Genomic DNA, 22,356 nt, shown 5'->3' with positions numbered 1-22,356 from the left:
TGATCAGATGGATGATAGAATTTAAATATTTTTTCTAAAAAGGCATGTATACTAATTCTTTATAAATTTTGATTCCTCAATCTTAATTAGCATCTTCTCCTTTTACATCCATTTCATCAGTCAGCCTATAATCAGTTCTGATATCATTTTGAAGCTACCCGAATTAATTTATTAGCTTCCAAGTAGCTCAGTACTTTCATTTCTGATTTTTGTAGATGCAGGAAAAGCAAAATAAAAAGGTAGGAAAACATAAGTAAAGAATTTTATGAATCATAGAAACTGCAGGTTTTAGCAAGCTTTTTTCGTTAATCCATGACAGAACACATGAAAATTTTTCTCTTATTACACACCTGATATCCAGTGTATCAAGAAAGTTTTTTTAGCAGTGACATGAAGAGAGTCTCATGTTCTTTATGCTTACAGAGGAAAGCAGACAAACTTTCACCCCAGTCATCTCTTTGCTCTTCTCCAGTCCACAGATTTTGTTTGATTTCCAGCAGCCCTGCTGCATTTAATAAGTAAATTCAGAATATCTGGGCAGACCTCCAAAATTTGAGGTTTGACTTAAGTTCTTTTTATTTGTGGGTTTGTTTCAACTTCTAAAAAATTTGGCTGGGAAAATGGTACAACTACATTTCAGTTACAGCAGTAAAAGATAAGTAAAATTTGACACAAATTGTTCATAATCTTGAGAACCTGATAACACAACCATCAGAAATATGAAGGCCTTTGGTTAATCTCAGATGTACTAAATAGTATTGAAATATAATAGTGGAATATTTTCACTCTAATTTTAGGTAATTTTTTAATGTATAGGATGACATCCATAAGTATCCATATTGAAAAACTAAAGGTTTACTGCATAAAATTTCATAACTTAGAAAAATAAATGTTAATCTGCAAATGGGCCATGTAGGCTGTTATTTGCAAACTTTCAGTCTCCTTTAGAAAGTTTTAGGTTAACATTAAAATTTTGGTAGAAAATGGATCTATGGTTTTACTGTTAACATCCCAGTTATTACCATCCTTCTTTATATTTTTTACACTTTTTAAACAAGGGTTTAATTTTAAAGGAAAAAAAAAAAAAACCTATGTGTTACATAATGGATGGCATTTATCTGAATGTGAATGTCAGATATTTTAAACCACAAATAATATTGTGGCATCCTCAGGAATTTGTGCAGTTGCTCTTAGGGATTTATTTTTTCCCCACAAAAATAGATTTAGATAAACCACAAAGCAAAAGCCTCAACATTAAACTCAAGGAGGAGATTATTAACATAATTTGTGAAGTTAATTTGCAAGAGAAGTCATATTTTATATGGGACAACAGGGTTTATTTAGAAACAGCGGTGTTCCTGACTTCTGGGGTGGCACATAGTACTCACACATGTACTTAGCCATTCTCAAGCGCTGATGACCCAAGAAATTATTATTTATACCAGTTATGATAAATTAGCAAATATGTGCAATTAAGACGTGAAAGTAAAAGCAGTTTTAAATTCAGAATATTAATATCACAAGATGAATTTTCATTAGGTCTTCATCTTCTAAAAATGAAGTTCTAAGTGATTTTATTTTTCAAAGTTAAATCATAAACATAACTGTATTGGCTGTAGTAAAAAAAACAAAAAAGACAAACATGTAAGGAGATTTTCAAAGGGGATGCCTTCAGCTTCTGCTCCGCCCTACGTCTCCTGGCAGAATGCAGGCACAGACGCACCCTTTCTCCGTAAAGTGCTTCTACATTGTGTCTTGGGGAAGAGCGTCTCCTTTCAGCAGGTCACACAAGCACTTGATATGCTTCTGGGTCCTGAATCCCAAAGCATTCTTTTAAGTGAGATTTTTTTCTTTGATTATAACAGCTAGCCACTACATAAAAGGAAAGAAGAACATGTTATCTTTAATTTTCTGCCTTATCAAAGATAAAAATGAACATAGTTTATTCTTTTTGAAACTTTTAGCTTTTGCCTTGCATGCAGAGCCACTATTGTGTTACCCCATTGCAAACACACCAGTGCTCAGAACCACCATCCCGTTGTCTCAGAGGTCACGTGACAGCACCTCAGTGGTCATGTGATCCTGGAGCAAGGAGGATGGAAAGTGCTTCTTTGCATGTATCGCCTCCCCTTGGTAGACAGCCGGTTTCCCTGAGTGTCTTTGATATTTGAACTTGAATGTGAAGATGTTACTTTCTAATTCTAGCCTCAGCTTAGATTATCTGTGGCTCTTCCAGTTGTCCTGGAAAATCAAAGTATATTTTCCTACTTCTGAAGTATTGGCAAGTTAGGATTCATAAAACTCTTTGATGACAGGTGGCAAGACAATGTAGCATTGTTGTTAAGAGGCAGGCTTTGGGAACAGACACACCTAGCTTTATACCTCTTCTCTGCCATTTACTTATTGTGTCCTTGGGCAAGTGATTAAACTCCAGTCTTCAGTTTCCTCATCCGTAAAATGAGAATAATAAAATGGTTATGTCATAAGATTGAGATTAAGCAAGCTAACATATGCAAAGTGTATTATAATATACACTCTATAAATAGCAGTTATTCTTTTGTATATGTATGTGTACAAGGGTTTACCAATAGATAACTGCCAAATTTATTCATAAATGAGGTAATTGAGATTCGGTATCAATCTAAAAGTGTGAGCCTAATGACCTCAAAATCATCTTGGCCATTTAACTACTAAGATGCTAAAGCTGTTTTCCATCTGGGAATTTACATGTGTGTATTCCTTAAACACAGTTCCAAAGGATGGCCTCAAATGCCAGGCTGCATTTGAAGAAATGAGGACAAATTATATCAAAGAACTAAGGAAGATGGTAACAAAGTGTCCCAACAATTCTGGGCAGAGCTGGCAGAGATTCTACCAACTGACCAAGCTTCTGGACTCCATGCATGACGTAAGTAGGTCCCTTTGGTGCCTGTTGAATGAAGGATCAACAACCACATGCTACTGACCAGACAAAACCGTAGAGCTGAGAAAGAGTTCTCAGGGCTTTGGGAAGAATAAGGGTAGATTATCCGATGGGAGGCAGCAAGAGTTGAGAACTAATTAGGAAGGAAATTTTTCTTCAAATAAGCTTTGAAACAAACATCATTTAAAGTAAAGGGTGTGGCTCTTCTCATTTCTGAGCAGAATAAGAGAAATGTACACCAAAATGGCAAAACCCCTGTGTCCTTGGCCGGGAAAGGCCCTCAGATGTGCTACAGGTGTCAGATCAAGTTTCACGTTTCTGCTTGCAGTTTAGAAGATGTTTGGTTAATAAAAATGTTTGCTTTAACAGTGCATAAATAGTGTCCATCTTCTACCACTGTTAAACTAATAACCTAATCTTTCAAAAACATTATTAGTGGTCCAGGGCCAACTTGGATCATCTCGATCTTTGCCAAATTTTGAATCTTATATTCACTATTCTTCATAGGAGTCACCTTTCTGGTCTTGTGTAAATATAGAAAGTAAATTCTGAGCTTGTTTCTAATTTAATCAATTATAGATGTAGTTGAGGTGTTGGTTAACAGTTTCTACAAAATATCAATTTGGATAACTGGCTTTGTTATGTCATTTAAAATATGCTTCTTGTTTCACTTTGCAAGCACTTTCTCCAATTCTGGCTCAAAAAGAGTTGTACACAGTCATGCTAATTTAGTTTTTCATGTTTGTGAGGTTTTCATACTTTCTTTTGGAAAATTTATTGCCAAAGTCCTGCCCATATCATTTGTATGAGGAATTCTTTTTCAAATATGTCTCTGTTGTCAAGGAAAATGTTGACAGGCTTGATGACCAATATTATAATAGTATTACTATTGAAATAATGGTTCATCCTTTAAAGATTTGTTTATGCCAGTGGAATAGTATCTCTCTGTGGGTTGATTGATAAAAGAATGTCACTTTCCAGTGTTTTACACTGAAGACCCAGTGCTGTCATGTTGCTTTGCTCTCTCTGAACTTTTCATGCGATGAGTAAAATCCGCACAAGGTGAATTCAGTGATAGTTTTGCTGATTGTCAGTGGCCTAAAGAGCATAGTTTAATGGAAAATCTTAGGAATAAGAGATGATGACAAGCAAGACTTTGGAGAACACAGCAAATGATGGTCTTCACAACTCTTGCAAAAGGAAATGCAGGAAGCTAGAGCATGGAACATGGATCACCTACATGACCGCAAGGAGCACAGTTACTTTCTTTTGTTGGTTTTATGGAAAGTCTGTCTTAATAGAACTCAAAGTGGGGTTTTGTGGTTCTTTCTTGATGAATTCTCTTATTTGTTCGAATGTATCAGAAGGCACAAGTGCAACATCAAAATAAGTATGTACATGTCACAACACATGATAATAGATGATACATTTTGAAGCAATTTGCTTGTAATGAGACTGACAACAGAAGTTAAAACTTGTGTTTCCACAGTCTTTCAGCATCTTGGTGCCTTAAGCAAAGTAGCCCAGTGGAAACACAGAGGCCACACCAGTGGTCGATGTGTCAAACTGTCCTCTGCCAGCTTGTTTTTAGTGCCAGCTCATTGTTTGGCACAAGATAGAAACTCAACAAACAGTTGCCAAATGGCTATATCAGAAATGATGATTTTCTGCAAGATCCCCCAAGGCAAATAAGGATCTTTTTCGTTTTGTTTTTTTTTAAATCAAGGTATAATTGATACACAATAAACAGAACATGCTTCAAGTATACCATTTGGGAAGTTTGATACACCCATGAAACTGTCATCACAATGAAGACAACAAACATATCCATCACCCTATAAGTTTCCTTGTGCCCTTTTTTAACCTGTCCTCCTACCTCCTGCTGCCTAGTTGCTTTCTGGCAGTACAGTCCTGCATCACTTAACGACAAGGATTTGGTCTGAAAAATGCATCGTTAGGTGATTTAGTCATTATGCGAACATCATAGAGTTGTCCTTACACAAACCTAGATGGTATGCCTATGGCAAACCTAGGCTATATGGTACTAGTCTTATGGGACCATCATATATGTGGTCTGTCGTTGACCAAAACATTGTTATGTGGTGCATTACTGTATAGATTAGTGTGTATATTCTAGTGTTTCAGATAAATGGAATCACATATGTAGTCTTTTTTGTCTGGCTTCCTTCACTTAACATAATCACTTTGAGAGTCATCCATTCTTTCGCATATATCAAAAGTTCATACCTACTCATTGCTGAGTAGCATCCCATCAGACAGATTTCTCCCACATGGTGCACATGGCAGAACAGTGCCACGGCGAGGGAAAGGAACATTCTCTGAAAGAACAGGTTGGCAATTAAGTATTTGAATGGGTCGCCAACTTTAACGAATCATAAACCCTCTGAACATCAATCTTTCCCGAAAAAATGTTTCCAAGGAAGCAGCTGTGGGCAAGCTCCTAGGAATAGATGTATTTTGGCATTGTAGATGTTTGGGTGTTTTATGTAAAGCATAGAGATTCCTTATTCTTTTAGAGAGAATTTGACAATTAATAGTAATTTTATGGCTATTGCTAGGAGTGGCTGTTAGTTTCCACTGTGAAAGAAGCACATTCCTAATGAATTTCTTGGTAACTTTTATTCACTCTTAGAGATCAAGGATTATTTATGTCGTGATCAGTGTGTAGAACAGTTAGTAAATGTTAAATGTAATATTAGTGGTATTTTTGGGGGGCAAAGATTGCCCTTTTTCTGTTAAATAATTTCATGGTCATACCATTGTAATCAACTTTATTTCAGTAAACACACAGCAGAAATGTGCCTCATACCTAGCAAAACTGATAAGGCTACAGAGGATACAAAATAAATGTATGACACCAACCCAGCCCTCAAATAGCTTAGATTCTAGAGAGGCAGCTGGAGCATAATGCAAGGCAGGAGGTCATGAAATTGGTCGCCAGGGCAGTGGGCCCTTTGAGAACACGTGTGTCAGTGAGCCCCTGCCATGTTCTAGGACCTGAGGTGCAAGTGTGGACGGAATGCCTGTCCTTAAGAATCCCACTTGTCTGATAGAAGAAGATGTTCATCTCATTCAACAAATACTTTGGTGTCTAAAAGTGCCAGGCAATGTACTCAGGGGAAGAGACCCAATGCCAGGGAGCATTCAGCCTGCTCTGGGCAACCAGAGAGCACCATACAGGGCAGCATGGTGGGAGCTCTGACGAGGTGAGCACACCATGCGTTGTGGGCCCACTGAAGTTTATTCTGAGTCGATGGAAGGCCTTGTCAAGAAGGTATAGGAACCAGCTGTGCTGGGCAGGGGTCATGGAAGGCTTCCAAGGGGGTGTCAGAGAATCTTTATGTTATGAAGTAAGAGACAGAGGCCCAGAGAGTGATTTTTTCAAGGTCCGTAGGTAGCCAGGGGCAGCTGGAATCCTCTTGACTCGCTGTCTAGTGCTCCTGACACCACCTCCCGATGAAGGAGAGCTTCAGGCTTGTAGCAGCTGCTGGTTTTCAGCTAGGCTGCATCTTTGGAGATCAGAAAACTAGCACTGAGGAACATGAAAAACAGCTGCTCTGCTCTCCGGCTTTCCAGACACATTTGGATCTTCTCTGGCACCTTCTGGAATGCATTGTTTTTGTGAGGCACAGGGTTGCATTGTGAAGGCAGTGAGCCTGGTGTTGTGTTAAAATGTTATGCATGTTTAGCAGTTCTCAAAACAAAACATTAGTTAGGTCTGTCTTACTATAAGCCTCGGTGTGCAGGTTTTTGTCTCTGCATATGATCATTAAACCCGGGTAAGAACCTACTGGTTGCCTGGGCAGGCACCGGTGTGTCACTCAGACGCTGTTCTTTGCGTGACCAGAGGAAACACTGTGAGGTTGTATTGCTGAATCATTGCTTTCTGTGGTTGCAGAGGGAATGCCCAACACTGAAGTGACTGTTCCCTAGCCAGGCTCTCGGAGCCAAGGTTTCCCTTCCACGAGGGGAGAAAGGCAGGTGGGCTGAGAGCAGAACATCTGTACAGTAAATGCTACATGTGCACACTGGGGAGACTTCATTCTTTACGTGAAGAGGGTGTCACGTCTCAGTGAGATTGCTGCAAGCAGCCGAGACGGTTAACGAGTTATTTTGAGATTCCCATTGCTCATTTAATGAGCACGTGCTCTTGCATGCAGGCTGTGGTGGCGGCCATTTCCGTCATGACTCCACATGGGTGGCTTCAAGATGGCCGCACACCTTGGGTGAGTATGTCGTACCGCACACTGAGGAATGGGAGCCACAGGTTCGCCTCGGTCCTCCCTTCAGGCAGCCCGCTCACTTTCACATTTGATTCTCTTTTACATCTTTCCAGTCAGTTTCTCCTCAGGAAAAGTTCTGAGGCCAAAATAGGAGCCCACCGCAGAAATGTGACTCCAGGGACAGCAGAAAGAGCATGGCCTGTGGGGCTGCCACCACCATTTCTCTCAGTAAACTTAGGCACTTCACTGAAATTTTTCAGCCCTCAGTTTCTTCATCTGTAAAATGGAAATAATACCCATCTTATAGGGAATTTTTAGAAGTGAATGAAATAACACAGGGACAGAGGCAGCCACCACATAACAGGCACCGAACAGCTGTTCACCCCGTGGCTTCCCCTTTTCTCAGACTGTTTGGGTTTCCCCAGAACCATGTCTCTGTACCACCAAACAGCATCCTTCATGCAGTTGTAATTTACTTGTCAGCATGGAGACACGCAAACAGGTACACAGCATGTGCCTTCAAGGAGCTGACAGGCTAACGTGGGCCAGGTCAAGCAAGGAAGGAGGCAGGAAGGACCATTCCACGGTGTAGGGTGGGAAGCACGTAAGTTGTCTTATCTGACAGTGGAGACTTAGACTTGATCAGCACAGAAGCAATTCCCAGGTCCTGCAGGTCCCAGTGCACACCAGCGTCAGCTCCCCGAGCATCCTGCTAGACGTTTACCAGTGGAGACTGGTCTTGGTGCAAACATGTCGGGGTGTGCCAGAGCCCCTTTCTAATTCACTGAAGGGATTAAAGATGATGATGATGGAGCTGATGGCGATTGCTATGAGGTGGCCATCAGGAAGGACTGATGTTGGTGAACTGAACATCCTTGCCCAGGGTGTTATCAGAACACTGCTAATAATTAATAAAGGCTGGCCATGCTGCTGTGGTGTGTGGAGAGAAAATTCCCTCTCTTCTGGTTGCTCAGGTGACAATAAACTGAGATTGATTCTCTATCTGTAATAAAATACCCAGTGCTGGCAGTGCCACACGTGTGTGTGCGTGTGTGAGAGAGATCAGGATGCAAAGCCATGTTCTCTTGCTCTGTCTCACTGAGCGAAACAACTATTTAATATAATTGTTAGCAGTGTTATACTGCCTTCCTCTTTGACAAGATCATGACTAAGAAAGATTCTAAATAAAGGAAGAGTTGTTTATTCCGGAGCCAGCTCCTCAGCTCAGGGAGCAGAGCCTTATCTTCCAGGGCACCAGGGGAGGCGAAGACCCACTCCTGAAAAAGAAGTCTTCCTAGGGAAGATTCCAAATTAGATGAATAATGGACATGGCAGATCTGATTCTTTGTCTAGTTGGTGAAACCAGTGGAACAGTTATTAACGGTTTATGGCGTCTCTTTCTGCATCCCTATAGTAGATAGAGACTGCCATTTGCCTTAACAGATTTCTCATTTCAGGGGTATAGCATAGTTCACAATGCATTGCCCTGGATGAATTGTGCCAATGAGTACTTATTTTCATTTAAAACATTTTAATGTTTGTGTAAGTGAAAAAAAATGCATCAAATATATTTAAAAATAAAAATGGGGGAAATGGAAAAAAATAGGTCAGAGTGTTCTTTTATTTCAATATCATGGATAAATAGAGAATTGATGACTTTGGGTGTGATGTGGAAAGGTCTGGGCAGTTCATGAATTGGTGTGTTTTATGTGCTGGTGGCAGGGGCCACGAAGCCCATCCGGGAGACGTAACTCTCCATAGAGCTGAAGGGTGTCCTTACCCGCTGTTCCTTCTTTGTTCACCTATGAATGGTTTAAGGGCAGTGTCAGTCAGAGGTCGTGATTGTGTGTCTCCAAGCTCCCCTAGGGTTTGTAATCAGTTCATATTGTGAGAGGCAACAGCACAGCTGAATTACTGTCTTCCTAAACCTGTCGAAAAGAGGATCTGAATAACCAGGACACTACATAAGAAAATATATTTTTCAGAGCCCAGTTGTTTTATACCCTGTGGAATGAGCCATCTGTACCTCAGTTGTCCCTTCTAAACAGTCTCCATGGGGGTGTGCAAAGAAAGCACTGCCAAGGGGCTCTGCTTCTGAGAGTGAGGGTGCTGCTCCCAGGACATGAGCCCCTGGCAGAGCAGGTTCACATATGGCAGCCCCCAGCAGGCCAGGCATGGTGCTGGTGCTAAGGAGACCACAGCAGCAAAGGAGACTTGGTGCCTGCCCTCACAGAGTATGCAGTCTAATGGGAAATATAGACAAGTAAACTGGGCATTAAAGTGCAGTGTGGTAGGTGCTCCATATGGACTGTAAGGACCATAGGTGCAGTATCTGGAGGGGGAAGTGGCAGGGTGCAGATGGGCCATGGCATGAGATGAGGGAAATGATTGCTAAGCTGAGCCCCAAAGGCAAAGTAGGAGTTGGCCAGACAGATAGCGGGAAGCTACTCCAAGCCAGAGGAATTCATAGCCCAAGGGAGAGAAAGCATGGGGATTTTGAGAAATGGAGAATTTCATTGTATCCAAGAGTGTCAGAGAGGAACAGAGAGAAAGGAGGATGGAGATGATGAAGGGATCTGTAAACCACAGTAAGGAAGCGTTGAGGGATCTTGAGCACATCTGTGGAGAATCTAGAGCTGCTCCATCCAGTGTAGTAACCGCTAGCCACGTGTGGCTATTTACATGTAAATTATTCTGAATTAAGGAAAATTTGAAATTGAGGTCCCAGTCACACTGGCTGCATTTCAAGGGTGCAGTAGCCACATGTGGTTAGTTGTCACCATTGGGGGCAATGCAGTAAGTCCTAGTGGACAGTGCTGATCTAGAGAATCTATCAGAGGAAGGGCAAGAGGAACAAAAGGCCACTTAGGATGCTGGTGCAGTGTAAGAAGTGGGTGGAGCAGGGGGACCCAGGAGGTATTCAGGTGGTGGAATGGATGGCTTTTGGTGAGGAAGCCAGGAGGAGGAGGTTGAGAGAGAAGGGGACAGGTCTAAATGACTCCCAGGCTTTGGCTGGAGATAGCTGGGTGGGGTGTAGGGGTGCACCAGCACTAAGAGGGGACCCAAGGGAGGAGCTTTGTGAAGGGAGACAATGCGTGTGTTTTGGATGTACTGATCTGAGGTACCCTTAGGACATCCCAGGGGAAATGTCAGGTGAGCCTTGGGCTCCGTGGAGGTGAACATGAAGAGAGCCAAGTGCTGATGCAGACTCAGGAAGCGGCAGCACGTGGTGCTCCCTGAAGCCTGTGGGTAGATGGAACTGCCCAGGCATCAGTGTGGCGAGAGGAGGGCCCAGAGCTGAATCTGGAGGGAAAACTCGCCCAGGGACCAAAACCAGGGAGGCTCCTGCAGAGAGTCTGCGAAGGAGCAGTGCTGAGGTAAGATAAGGAGGCAAAAATAGGGACACAGGGAACCAGCCAGAAAAGAGTGTGTCCCCCACTGTGCAAATGAGGGCTCAGAGGGGCAGAAGCTGCAGAAAGGTCAGTTAGCAAACAGTCTGAAAACTGTTCCTTAGCCATAGCAACGAGGAGGTTATTGTGAAGAATAGCTCATTGATTCAACTCGTGTTAATACCCGTGAGGTTTCCAGTAACTATCAGAAGCCACAAAGCAAACAGGGAGGAGAGTTAACTGAAAAAAAAGTAAAGGTGTTGTCTAGTAAACCTTCTTAGTAAAATTGCTTTAATGAATAGAAAATAAGTATGCATCTTTCTGTCATGTGATGGCATGTATGTAAATGAGCATGTTTGTTGGCTTTGGGGCTTTTTGCTGAGGAAGATTTGCCCTGAGTTAACATCTGTTGCCAATCTTCCTCTTTTTTGGCTTGAGGAAGATTAGCCCTGAGCTAACATCTGTGCCAGTCTTCCTTTATTTTTTGGGTGTGGGTCACCAACACAGCATGGCTGACAAGTGGTGTAGGTCCATGCCCAGGATCTGAACCCCCGAACCCAGGCCAGTGAAGCAGTGCATGCCGAACTTAACCACTATGCCATGGGGCCAGCCCCTGTAAGTGAGCATTTTGAATGTGAGTGAAAGTCTTTGTGTTTGTGTGTTTAAGTACAGCTGAGAAATCATAATAGCTTAGCAAACCCTCTCTTTGTAAATAACCCCAAAACAAACTTTATGACAGACCTTGACCCATGCATGAGTAATTTGGGATTAGTGAAAGCTTTGTTATATACTATATACATATATATATATGTACTAGATACAGACACAGATACAGATATGAATGTGTGCATATATATCACCCATATAGAGAGTTTGGCATCGAAGGCAGCCGTGATGCTTCAAAGCTGATCTTGCATTTCAACTCATGATTTTATCAGTAATATTGGTCCTGAGTCCTTTCTCTCCAATCTGGAAGATCATACTTTACTTATACCTTAATTATAATGACAGTTAATTTCCACTTGCAGCCACGGAACTTTATCTCCTTTGGTCTTTCGTGGTTGGTCATGGTTTTCTGTGGCTGACTTAATGCAAAATCTAGGTTATTCCCTTACCTCTTTGGAAAAGGTTGATTTAAAACATTTATTTATCCATTTATCTGTCGATGGATGCTTGGGTTGCTTCTGTTGGCTGTTGTGAATAATACTGCTGTGAACATGGGTGCGCAGGTATCTCTTCGAGACCCTGCTTTCAATTCTTTGAGTATATTCCTAGTGGAATTGCTGGATCATATGATAATTCTATGTTTAACTTTTTGAGGAATCACCAAACTGTTTTCCACAATTTTTTACACTCCCACCAACAGAGCACAAGGGTTCCACTTTCTCCAAATCCTCGCCAACACTTATTTGCTTTTTTTTTTTATAGTGGCCATCCTAATGAGTGTTAAGCTGGTATCTCACTGTGGCTTTGATTTGCATTTCCTTTATGATTAGTGATGCCAGCCTGTTTGTCTAGTGGTTAGACCACCACTGCAGCCTGGATTTGTGTCCTGGTCAGGGTACCACACTACCTGTCTGTCAGTTGTCATACTGTAGTGGCTGCATGTTGCTGTGATGCTAAAAGCTATGCCACCAGTATTTCAAATACCAGCAGGGTCGCCCATGGTAGACCGGTTTCAGCGGAGCTTCCAGACTAAGACAGACGAGGAAGAAGAAGGACCTGACCTACCACTTCTTAAAAAATTAGCCATGAAAAACATATGAATAGCAGCAGAGCATTGTCTGATATAGCATCAGAAAACGAGAGGATGTTGCAAAAAGACCAGAGAGGGTTCCACTCTACTGTATACAGGGTGGCTAGGAGCTGGAATCTACTTGACAGCACTAACAATAACAGTTAGTGATATTGAGCATCTTTTCACATGTTTATTGGCCATAGGTATGTCTTCTTTGGAGAATTTTCTACCCAAGTCTTTTGCCTATTTGTTAATTGGTTGTGTTGTTGTTGTTGTTGTTGAGGTGTAGGAGTTCTTTATATATCCTGGATATTAACCCATTATCAGATAGATAATTTGAAGATATTTTCTCCCATTCTCTTGCTTCTGTTTGTTTTGGTGTCAAAATCTTTCACTTACGAACTTAGGATGATAACAGACAGTAGTTTGTTTCTTTTAATCCTTAACTGGCAAAATTTAAAGTTGAGTCTGATCCTAATTTAAAGAGAGGGGGGGGAAAAGCATTTCTTCTTATGACAACTACTCCTTTGGCTTCATTATTAATTAAATTTCATAAGTTGCATGCCCACAGGACATGTGCTACTTGTTCACAGCTAGTTTTAAAAGAATGCTGGAGGACAACTAGGACTTGGCCTTGTCTGGGGAGGTATAAAGGAATTGTGCTTTCCAGTCCCACCTGATTCTGTGAGAGTTAAGATGCCATAGTGTGAGCTTTCTGGAAAAAACACAATATCAGGTAGAAAGAACTACTGTGGGTCCTGGAAGCCCTGCTCATAGAAAAATCGCATCTAGATCTAACCTGACACACAGGAATCTCTTCCTAATCTGAAATATATCTAGGGAAGATTTTGGAAAACTCTCTCATTGTCTAACACCTGTGTCAATAAATCCTCGCCTCTTATGCAGCTTAAATCCCTCTTCTTACAATATAAAATAACTATATAATACCTGGGATTTACCGGGTGCCTTTCTTCCTAAGTCCTGTCACTAATTCCTTCTAATATCTCCATGAGGCAAGGATAAGTAAATATTACTGTTTACCCTTAATCACCTCATCTTAATTCCTTTCTCCATAAAAAGGGAATAATAGTAATATTTACTCATTTTTTTTACCTTTTGTATAGAGAAAGGAATTAAGACAGGGAGTGATTAAGTGCAGTTTCCCAGGTTCATAAATGAGACAGGAGCAGAAGGCAGGAGTGGAAGAGGGGGAGAACCACCTGTGGGAGACATCAGGGCAGAGCGTCCCAGACTTGGCTTACTATTCTGCTGTCGCCATCTTGAAATTCTTAGTAAACTTTGAACAGGGGGCCCCATATTTTCATTTTGCACTGGGCCTCACAAATAAAGCAGCCTGTCCTGGGCATAATATAATCTATTTAAGATTGTGTCAATCAGAGGAGATGATGAGTGTGAAGAGCAGTTTGCAAACTGTGGCACACCATGCACACAAGTCTGAAAGAAGGTAGCAGGTGTCTGAAAGGCAGAAAGCTTAAGTGGAGCAGGGTGTAAGAATTGAATGAAACAAGAGACTCATCAATATGCTGGAAAGGAGCCTTAAACCTAAGGCCTAATTTGACACAAAAAGAAATGATGAAGAGGGGCCAGCCCCATGGCCTAGTGGTTAAATTTGGTGTGCTCTGCTTTGACAGCCTAGGTTCAGTTCCTGGGCATGGACCCACACTCCTCGTCAGCAGCCATGCTGTGGCAGTGACCCACATACAAAATAGAGGAAGATTGGCACAGATGTTAGCTCAGGGCGAATCTTCCTTAAGCTAAAAGAGGAAGATTGGCAGCAGATGTTCACTCAGGGCTAATCTTCCTCAGCAAAAAAAGAAAAAAAAGAAAGAATGAAGAAATTGCATAAGGGAGACAGACATTATTAAGCAATAGAAAAGAAGAATGTTTATTATTGGTGCCACTTTAGACTAGGGCATATCATTTTAAATATCTGAGATCAGAAAGGCCAAGACAATGCCAGTTGATCAATTTGGTTTATCAAGGTCATGGTTAAAGGGACTAGAAAGTGTATATAGTTTCATACACTGTCAGTCATCATTATTTGCAGTAGTATACACATAGTCGATCTTTATTATTTGCAGATTTTGCATTTACGAATTTGCCTACTCGTTAAAATTTATTTGTAACCCCCAAATCAATACATCACTTTCACAGTCATTCACAGACATGCACCAAGCAGTAAAAAACTTGAGTTGTCCAATGTGCATGTTCCCAGCTAGGGTCAAACAAGGCGATGTTCTGCCTTCTTGTTCCAGCTCTCATCTAGTAAGTATCTTTTCTGTGGTCTCTTTGATAGCACATTTTTTGCATCTTTTTTGGTGGTTTTTCTGTTTAAAATGGTCCCCAAAGTGCCCCTGCATTATCTAGTGTTCCTGCAAGAAGGCTGTGATGTGCCTTATGGAGGAAATAAGTCTGCTCAATAAGCTTCGTTCAGGTGTGAGTTATAGTGCTGTTGGCCATGAGTTTAATGTTAAGGAATCAGCAATAAATATCAATTAAGGAGTCTTTAAACAGAAACACACATCAAACAAGGTTATGTACTGATTTTTGATAAAAATGTTCTGACCAATAGCTAGTGGGAACCTAACCCTGAATTTCCCCTAGGAGCAAGGGTTCAGTATTTCCTAATTCACTGTTCGTAATGACTTTATAGAATGTAACTACAGTGAATAAGAGACTCAGCTGTAAATGTAAATGGCCCCACAGGGCCATAGGTTCAAAGGGAAATGACTCGTAATGGAACAGCCAACAATGGAAGACGTGAGTGATGGTGGCTGTCCATTTGAATGACAAATTCTGGAGCTTTAATTAAGCTGGAGAGTCTTCGGTTACCTAGTTCAACCCCCTTATGTAAAAGAATTCTTTCTAAAGCATTTCCTAAAGGCTCAGAGAATCCATATAATGTTTGGAAAGCCAGATCTGACTACCACCATGTCACTTGAGTCACAGACTTTTTTTATATATATATTTTAATATTTCTGAAATCAGGAGACATCTTATACTTGATTTATATATGTTAGCAAAAACCAAAACCTTTCTCCCATAGCTGTTACCAAATCTCCAGTGTGCCTTCCAATCTAGGGGTCAGCAAACTTTTTCCATAAACGACCAGGTAGTAAATACTGTAGGATTTCTGGCGCCATGGTCTTTGTCACAACTACTCAGCTCTGCCACTGTAGCATGAAAGCAGTCGTAGGTAATATCTAAGTGAATGAGCATGGCTGTATTCCAGTAAAACTATTTCATACAATTTTCGCATGTCACAAAATATTATCCTTTTGATTTTCTTCAACTATTTAAAAGTGTAAAAAACAACCAAAATTGAAAAAAACTTAGAAAAACTATTATTGGGCCAGATTTGGCTTGCAAGCCATACTTTGCTGACCCTCGATTCCTTCAACAGCATCATAGAATCAAGGGAATAAATTAGGCCACCTTGGTCTCAAGGGTCCCTGCTTGGATCAAAGACGCTGCCCCTGGCCAAGGGGGTCTGCCCCTTGCTGCTTAGTGTACTTTTTCTTTCTGAGATTGGAATAAGGATTTAACTGCTAAATCTTGATTTGACCAGATATTAAGGTTGGTAACTTATAAACATGAATTGGTTTAGATTTTCATATTGCTCAGTGTAGTGTATAGTTGCAAGAAGAATCTAGGAAATATTGGAAACAAAATTAGGAAAAGTTCATACTTCTATATACAGTAACATGCCAATGCATTTCAAATACAAGCCTTTCATTAGACTTCCTTTGTTCAGCAATGTTCTAATTATCCCTTTATCTTTAAGCTCTACTTTCTCCTTTTCCATTGTGTCATTTTTCTTTGTGTTTTTCACATGTACAATAGACCTTATTCACAAGAAGGCGGAGCTGTGATCTAGAACGAGGCTTGTAATACAAGGAAACTTATACGGGGTGGAAATTAAATAAATTTAAGTCCAAAAAAATTAGAAGGAAATTGAACCCATCTTGCTTAGCACAGCATCTAAACAACATATTCTGAAGGTTTAATATTTATCACTGACCAGAGATCAATGATTGGAGTTGAATTTACTATAAAAATAGTGATGACGATGTAACCTCACATAGCAATCAGATGCTAATGGATGGGGGCAGGCATGAGTTTTCAGAAATGCCCTTGTTTTTCATGAGATATTGAACAGTACCTGCTTCACACCCCAGCAGCCAGCCCATTCCTGGGCACCTGGTCTGGCCCAAACTGCCTGACCCTGCACCAACCTAGACCCAGGAACCAGCCCTGTGAGGCCACGTGGGATGACCCAGCCTCCCTCACTCCATCAGGCAGCTGGGCCTGTCTAGAAGCAGAGCCAGAGGTGCCCATTCTGTCCTGGAGCCCTGGCGTTAGCCACCCTCGGAGGGGATCCCCTGCCCTAGAATTTGCAGGCAGAGCTCATATCAGAGCAAGCAGCCTCGTTGAGGCTTGTCTCCTGCTTTAGGGACACACTTGAATCCAGTTGCCCGCTGTCCATGCAGGCTGACCCTTGGCAGAGAGGGCAGTTTTTAAAAATGGGGAATTAACAAAAGATTCCCCGTCCAGATGGTGGCTTTGCTGCCAGTATCTCCGATCCCCAAAGCATCCCACTAAGTTCCCCAGATGCCACATGCAGGCCTAGAATTAAGCTGATGCACTGAGCGTGCTTTGCTGTTAAGTTTGTGGGCCATGAAATACCTTATAGTGACTATTTAAAAACCAATCTTTTTAGGTATTATTCTTATGGTATCTTTTTATTTTATTGAGATATAACTGACATATAATATTGTGTAAGTTTAAGGTGTCCAACGTGTTGCTTTGATACATTTATATATTACAATATGATTACCACTGTGGCGTAATCATCAGGTCACATAATTATCATTTCTTTTTTTGTGGTGGGAACAATTAAGATCTAGTCTCTTAGCAACTTTGGAGTTTATAAAACAGTATTGTTCTCTATAATCACTAATGCTGTGCATTAGATCTCTAGGACTTATCTCCTGGTTGCAAGTTTGTGCCCTCAAACAACATCTCCCTAATTCTCCCACCTCCTGGTAATCACCGCTGTGTTCTCTGTTTTTATGAGTTTGGCTTTTTTAGATTCCACATATAAGTGAGACCATACAGTATTTCTCTCTCTCTGTCTGACTTATTTCAATTAGCATAATATTCTCACTGGTCCATTCATGTTTTCACAAATGGAAGGATTTCCTTCTTTCTCACAGCTGAAAAATATTTCTCTGTGGGGTGTGTGTGTGTGTGTGTGTGTGTGTGTGTGTGTGTGTGTGTGTATGTATCACATCTTCTTTATCCATTAATCTGTTGACGGACACTTGGGTTGTTTCCATATCTTGGCTGTTGTGAATAATGCTGCAATAAACATGAGAGTCTATATATCTCTTTTCGTTTCCTTCAGATATATACCCAGGAGTGGAGTTGCCAGATCATAGGGTAGTTCTAGTTTTAATTTTTTGAGGAACCTCCATACTGTTTTCCATAATGGCTGCACCAATTTGCATTCCCACCAACAGTGCACAAGGGTTCCCTTTTCCCCACATCCTCACCAATACATATATCTTGTCTTCTTTTCATTGTGGTTTTGATTGCATTTCCCTGATTAGTGATATTGAGCATCTTTTCATATACCTGTTGGCCATTTGAATGTCTTCCTTGGAAAAATGTCTATTCATTTCCTCTGCCCATTGTTTAACTGGATTTTTTTTTAATTTTTATTTTTTTCGGATGTACATCATATTTCGAATTCTGTATACATTACATCATGTTCACCACCCGAACACTAATTATAGTGCATCCCCTCACACGTGACCCTAATCACCCCTTTTGCCGCCCCCTTCCCCAATGGTAACCACCAGTCCAATCTCCAATGCTACATGTTTTTTTGTTGTTGTTGTTTTTATCTTCTACTTATGAGTGAGATCATATGGTATTTGACTTTCTCCCTCTGACTTATTTCAGTCAGCATAATACCCTCAAGGTCCATCCATGTTGTCACAAATGGCCAGATTTCGTCATTTCTTATGGCTGAGTAGTAGTCCATCATGTATAAATACCACATCTTCTTTGTCCATTCGTCCCTTGATGGGCACCGAGGTTGCTTCCAAGTCTTGGCTATTGTGTATAATGCCGCAGTGAACATAGGGGTGCAAGTATCTTTATGCCTTTGTGTTTTCAAGTTCTTTGGCTAAATACCCAGCAGTGGAATAGCTGGATCATATGGTAGATCTATCCTTAATTTTCTGAGGATACTCCATACTGCTTTCCATAGTGGCTGCACCAGTTTGCACTGCCACCAGCAGTGAACAAGGATTCCCTTCTCTCCACATCCTCTCCAACATTTATTGTTTCCTGTCTTGTTAATTACAGCCATTCTGACCAGAGTGAGGTGATACCTCATTGTAGTTTTGATTTGCATTTCCCTGATAGCTAATGATGTTGAGCATCTTTTCATATGCCTGTTGGCCATCTGTATATCTTCTTTGGAGAAATCTCTGTTCAGATCTTTTGCCCATTTTCTAATTGGATTGTTGGTTTTTTTGTTGTTGAGCTGTATGAGTTCTTTGTATATTTTGGATATTAACTTCTTATCTGATATGTGGTTTGCAGATATCTTCTCCCAATTGTTAGGTTGTCTTTTCATTTTGTTGATGGTTTCCTTTGCTTTGCAGAAGCTTTTTAGTTTGATGTAGAGCCAGATGGCTTCCCTGGTGAATTCTACCAAACATTCAAAGAAGACTTAATACCTATCCTTCTCAAACTCTTCCAAAAAAATTGAAGAGGAGGAGATGCTTCCTAACTCCTTCTACGAAGCAAACATTATCCTGATACCAAAACCAGACAAGGACAACACAAAAAAATAAAATTACAGGCCAATATCACTGATGAACATCGATGCAAAAATCCTCAAAAAAATACTAGCAAATCGAATACAACAATACATTAAAAAGATCATACATCATGATCAAGTGGGTTTCATTCCGGGGACACAGGGATGGTTCAACATCTGCAAATCTATCAACGTGATACACCACATTAACAAAATGAAGAATAAAAATCACATGATCATCTCAATAGATGCAGAGAAAGCATTTGACAAGATACAGCATCCATTTATGATAAAAACTCTAAATAAATTGGGTATAGAAGGAAAATACCTCAACATAATAAAGGCCATATATGACAAACCCACAGCAAATATCATTCTCAATGGAGAAAAACTGAAAGCTATCCCTCTAAGAACAGGAACCAGACAAGGATGCCCACTGTCACCACTCTTATTTAACATAGTATTGGAAGTCCTAGCCAGAGCAATCAGGCAAGAAAAAGAAATAAAAGGGATCCACATTGGAAAAGAAGAAGTGAAACTGTCACTCTTTGCAGACGACATGATTTTATATCTAGAAAACCCTAAAGAGTCCACTAAAAAACTTTTAGAAATAATAAAGGAATACAGTCAAGTTGTGGGATACAAAATCAATGTACAAAAATCGGTTGCATTTCTATACACTAACAACGAAGTAGCAGAAAGAGAAATTAAGAATACAATCCCATTTACAATTGCAACAAAAAGAATAAAATACCTAGGAATAAACTTAACCAAAGAGGTGAAAGATCTGTACACCAAAATCTATAAAACATTGTTGAAAGAAATCGAAGAAGACACAAAGAAATGGAAAGATATTCCGCGCTCTTGGATTGGAAGGATTAACATCGTTAAAATGTCCATACTTCCTAAAGCAATCTATAGATTCAACACAATCCCTTTCAAAGTTCCAACAACATTTTTTACAGAAGTAGAACAAAGAATCCTAAAATTTATATGGAACAACAAAAGACCCCGAATAGCCAAAGTATTCCTGAGAAAAAAGAACAAAGCTGGAGATATCACACTCCCCGATTTCAAATTATACTACAAAGCCATAGTAACCAAAACAGCATGGTACTGGCACAAAAACAGACACATAGATCAATGGAACAAAATTGAGAGCCCAGAGGTAAACCCACACGTTTATGGACAGCTAATATTCAACAAGGGAGCCAAGAGCATATATGGAGAAAGGAGAGTCTCTTCAATAAATGGTGTTGGGAAAACTGGACAGCCACATGCAAAAGAATGAAAGTAGACCATTCCCTTACACCATGCACAAAAATCAACTCGAGATGGATTAAAGACTTGAATGTAAGACCTGAAACCATGAAACTTCTAGAAGAAAACATAGGCAGTATGCTCTATGACATTGGTCTGAGCAGCATATTTTCAAGTCCCATGTCTGACCAGGCAAGGAAACAAAAGAAAAAATGAACAAATGGGACTACATCAAACTAAAAAGCTTCTGCACAGCAATGGATTTTTTTTAATTGAGATGTATGAGTTCTTTATATATTTTGGATATCAAACCCTTATCCAATATATGGTTTGCAAATACTTTCTCTCATTCTATAGGTTCGTTTTCATTTTTTTGATTGTTTCTTTTGCTGTGCAGAAGCTTTGTAGCTTGATATAGTCACACTTGTTGAATGTTGCTTTTATTGCTTGTGCTTTTGGTATCATATCCAAAAAATCATTGCCCAGGAGCTTCTTTCCTGTTTTCTTCTAGGAGTTTTATGGTATCAGGTTTTATGTTTAAGTCTTTAATCCATTTCGAGTTAATGTTTGTGCATGTGTAAGATAGGGGTCCACTTTCATTCTTCTGCATGTGGTTATCTAGTTTTCCCAACACCATTTGTTAAAGAGACTGTCTTTTCCCATTGAGTGTTCTTGGCTCCCTTGTCAGCTATTAGTTGATTGTAAATGCAGGGGTTTATTTCTGGGCTCTCTTTCAGTTCCATTGGTCTGTGTGTCTACTTATATGCCAATACCAAAATGTTTCAATTACTATAGCTTTGTTGTATAGTTTGAAATCAGGAAGCATGTTGCCTACAACTTTGTTCTTCTTTCTCAGGATTGCTTTGTATTCAAAGTCTTTTGTGATTTCATACAAATTTTAGGATTTTTTTCCATGTCTATGAAAAATTCCATTGGAATTTTGATAGGGATTGTGTTGAATCTATAGATGGTTTTGGGTAGTATGGACATTTTGACAATATTAAGTCTTCTGACTCATGAACATGAGATATCTTTCCATTTGTTTGTGAAGTCTTGTCATTTTCATTGTACTGATCTTTCACTTCCTTGGTTAAATTTATTCCTAATTATTTTATTGTTTTGATGCTATCATGAATGGGATTTTTTTTTTTAATTTCTTTTTCAGATGTTTCATTGTTAGTGTATGGAAACAGAACTGATTTCTATATGTTGATTTTGTATCCTGTAACTTTACTGAATTTGTTAATTACTTCCGACAGTTTTGGGATTGAGTCTTTAGGGTTTTTTATATATCAGATCGTACCATCTGCAATTAATGACAATTTTACTTCTTTCTGATTTGGATGCCTTTTATTTCTTTGTCTCTCTGGCTAGGACTTTCAGTACTATATTAAATAAAAGTGGTAAGAGTGAGCACCCTCTCTTGCTCCTGATATTGGAGTAAAAGCTTTCAATTTTTCTCTACTGAGTATAATGTTAGCTGTAGGTTTGTCATATATAGCCTTTATTATGTTGAGGTACATTCCTTCTATATTCAATTTATTGAGAGTTTTTATCATGAAAGGATGTATTTTGTAAATGCTTTCTCTGCATCTGTTGTGAAGATCATATGATTTTTATCTTTCATCCTATTAATATAATGTATCACATTTATTGATTTGCATATATTGAACCATCCTTGCATCCCAGGGATAAATCCCACTTGTCATGGTGTATAATGCTTTCAATGTGTTGTTCAAGTTGGTTTGCTAGTATTTTGTTGAGAATTTTTACATCTATATCTATCAGGGATATTGGTCTGTTGTTTTCTTTTCCTGTAGTCTTTCCCTGGCTTTGGTATTGGGGTAATTGTGGCCTCATAAAATGGGTTTGGAAGTGTTTCTTCTTCTTCAATTTTTGTGAAGAGTTTGAGAAGGATTAATGTTAACTCTTCTTTAAATATTTGG

The 22,356-nt window shown here is 39.9% G+C and overlaps 1 protein-coding gene across 3 annotated transcripts in view; it reads left to right on the top strand.

Annotated features, from left to right (window-relative positions):
* NR3C2 (nuclear receptor subfamily 3 group C member 2) overlaps positions 1-22,356 on the top strand; it is a 325,827-nt gene that overhangs the window by 290,125 nt on the left and 13,346 nt on the right. For all 3 annotated transcript variants that reach the window (XM_046657068.1, XM_046657069.1, XM_046657067.1), the window contains exon 8: positions 2,751-2,908. In XM_046657068.1, coding sequence (XP_046513024.1) covers positions 2,751-2,908 — 158 coding nt within the window. The remainder of the gene's footprint in view (positions 1-2,750; positions 2,909-22,356) is intronic.

This window comes from Equus quagga, chromosome 3, assembly GCF_021613505.1.
Source record: "Equus quagga isolate Etosha38 chromosome 3, UCLA_HA_Equagga_1.0, whole genome shotgun sequence".
Taxonomy (NCBI): domain Eukaryota; kingdom Metazoa; phylum Chordata; class Mammalia; order Perissodactyla; family Equidae; genus Equus; species Equus quagga.
The sequence above is the reverse complement of the archived record's forward strand: the minus strand, read 5'-3'. Positions and strand labels throughout refer to the sequence as shown.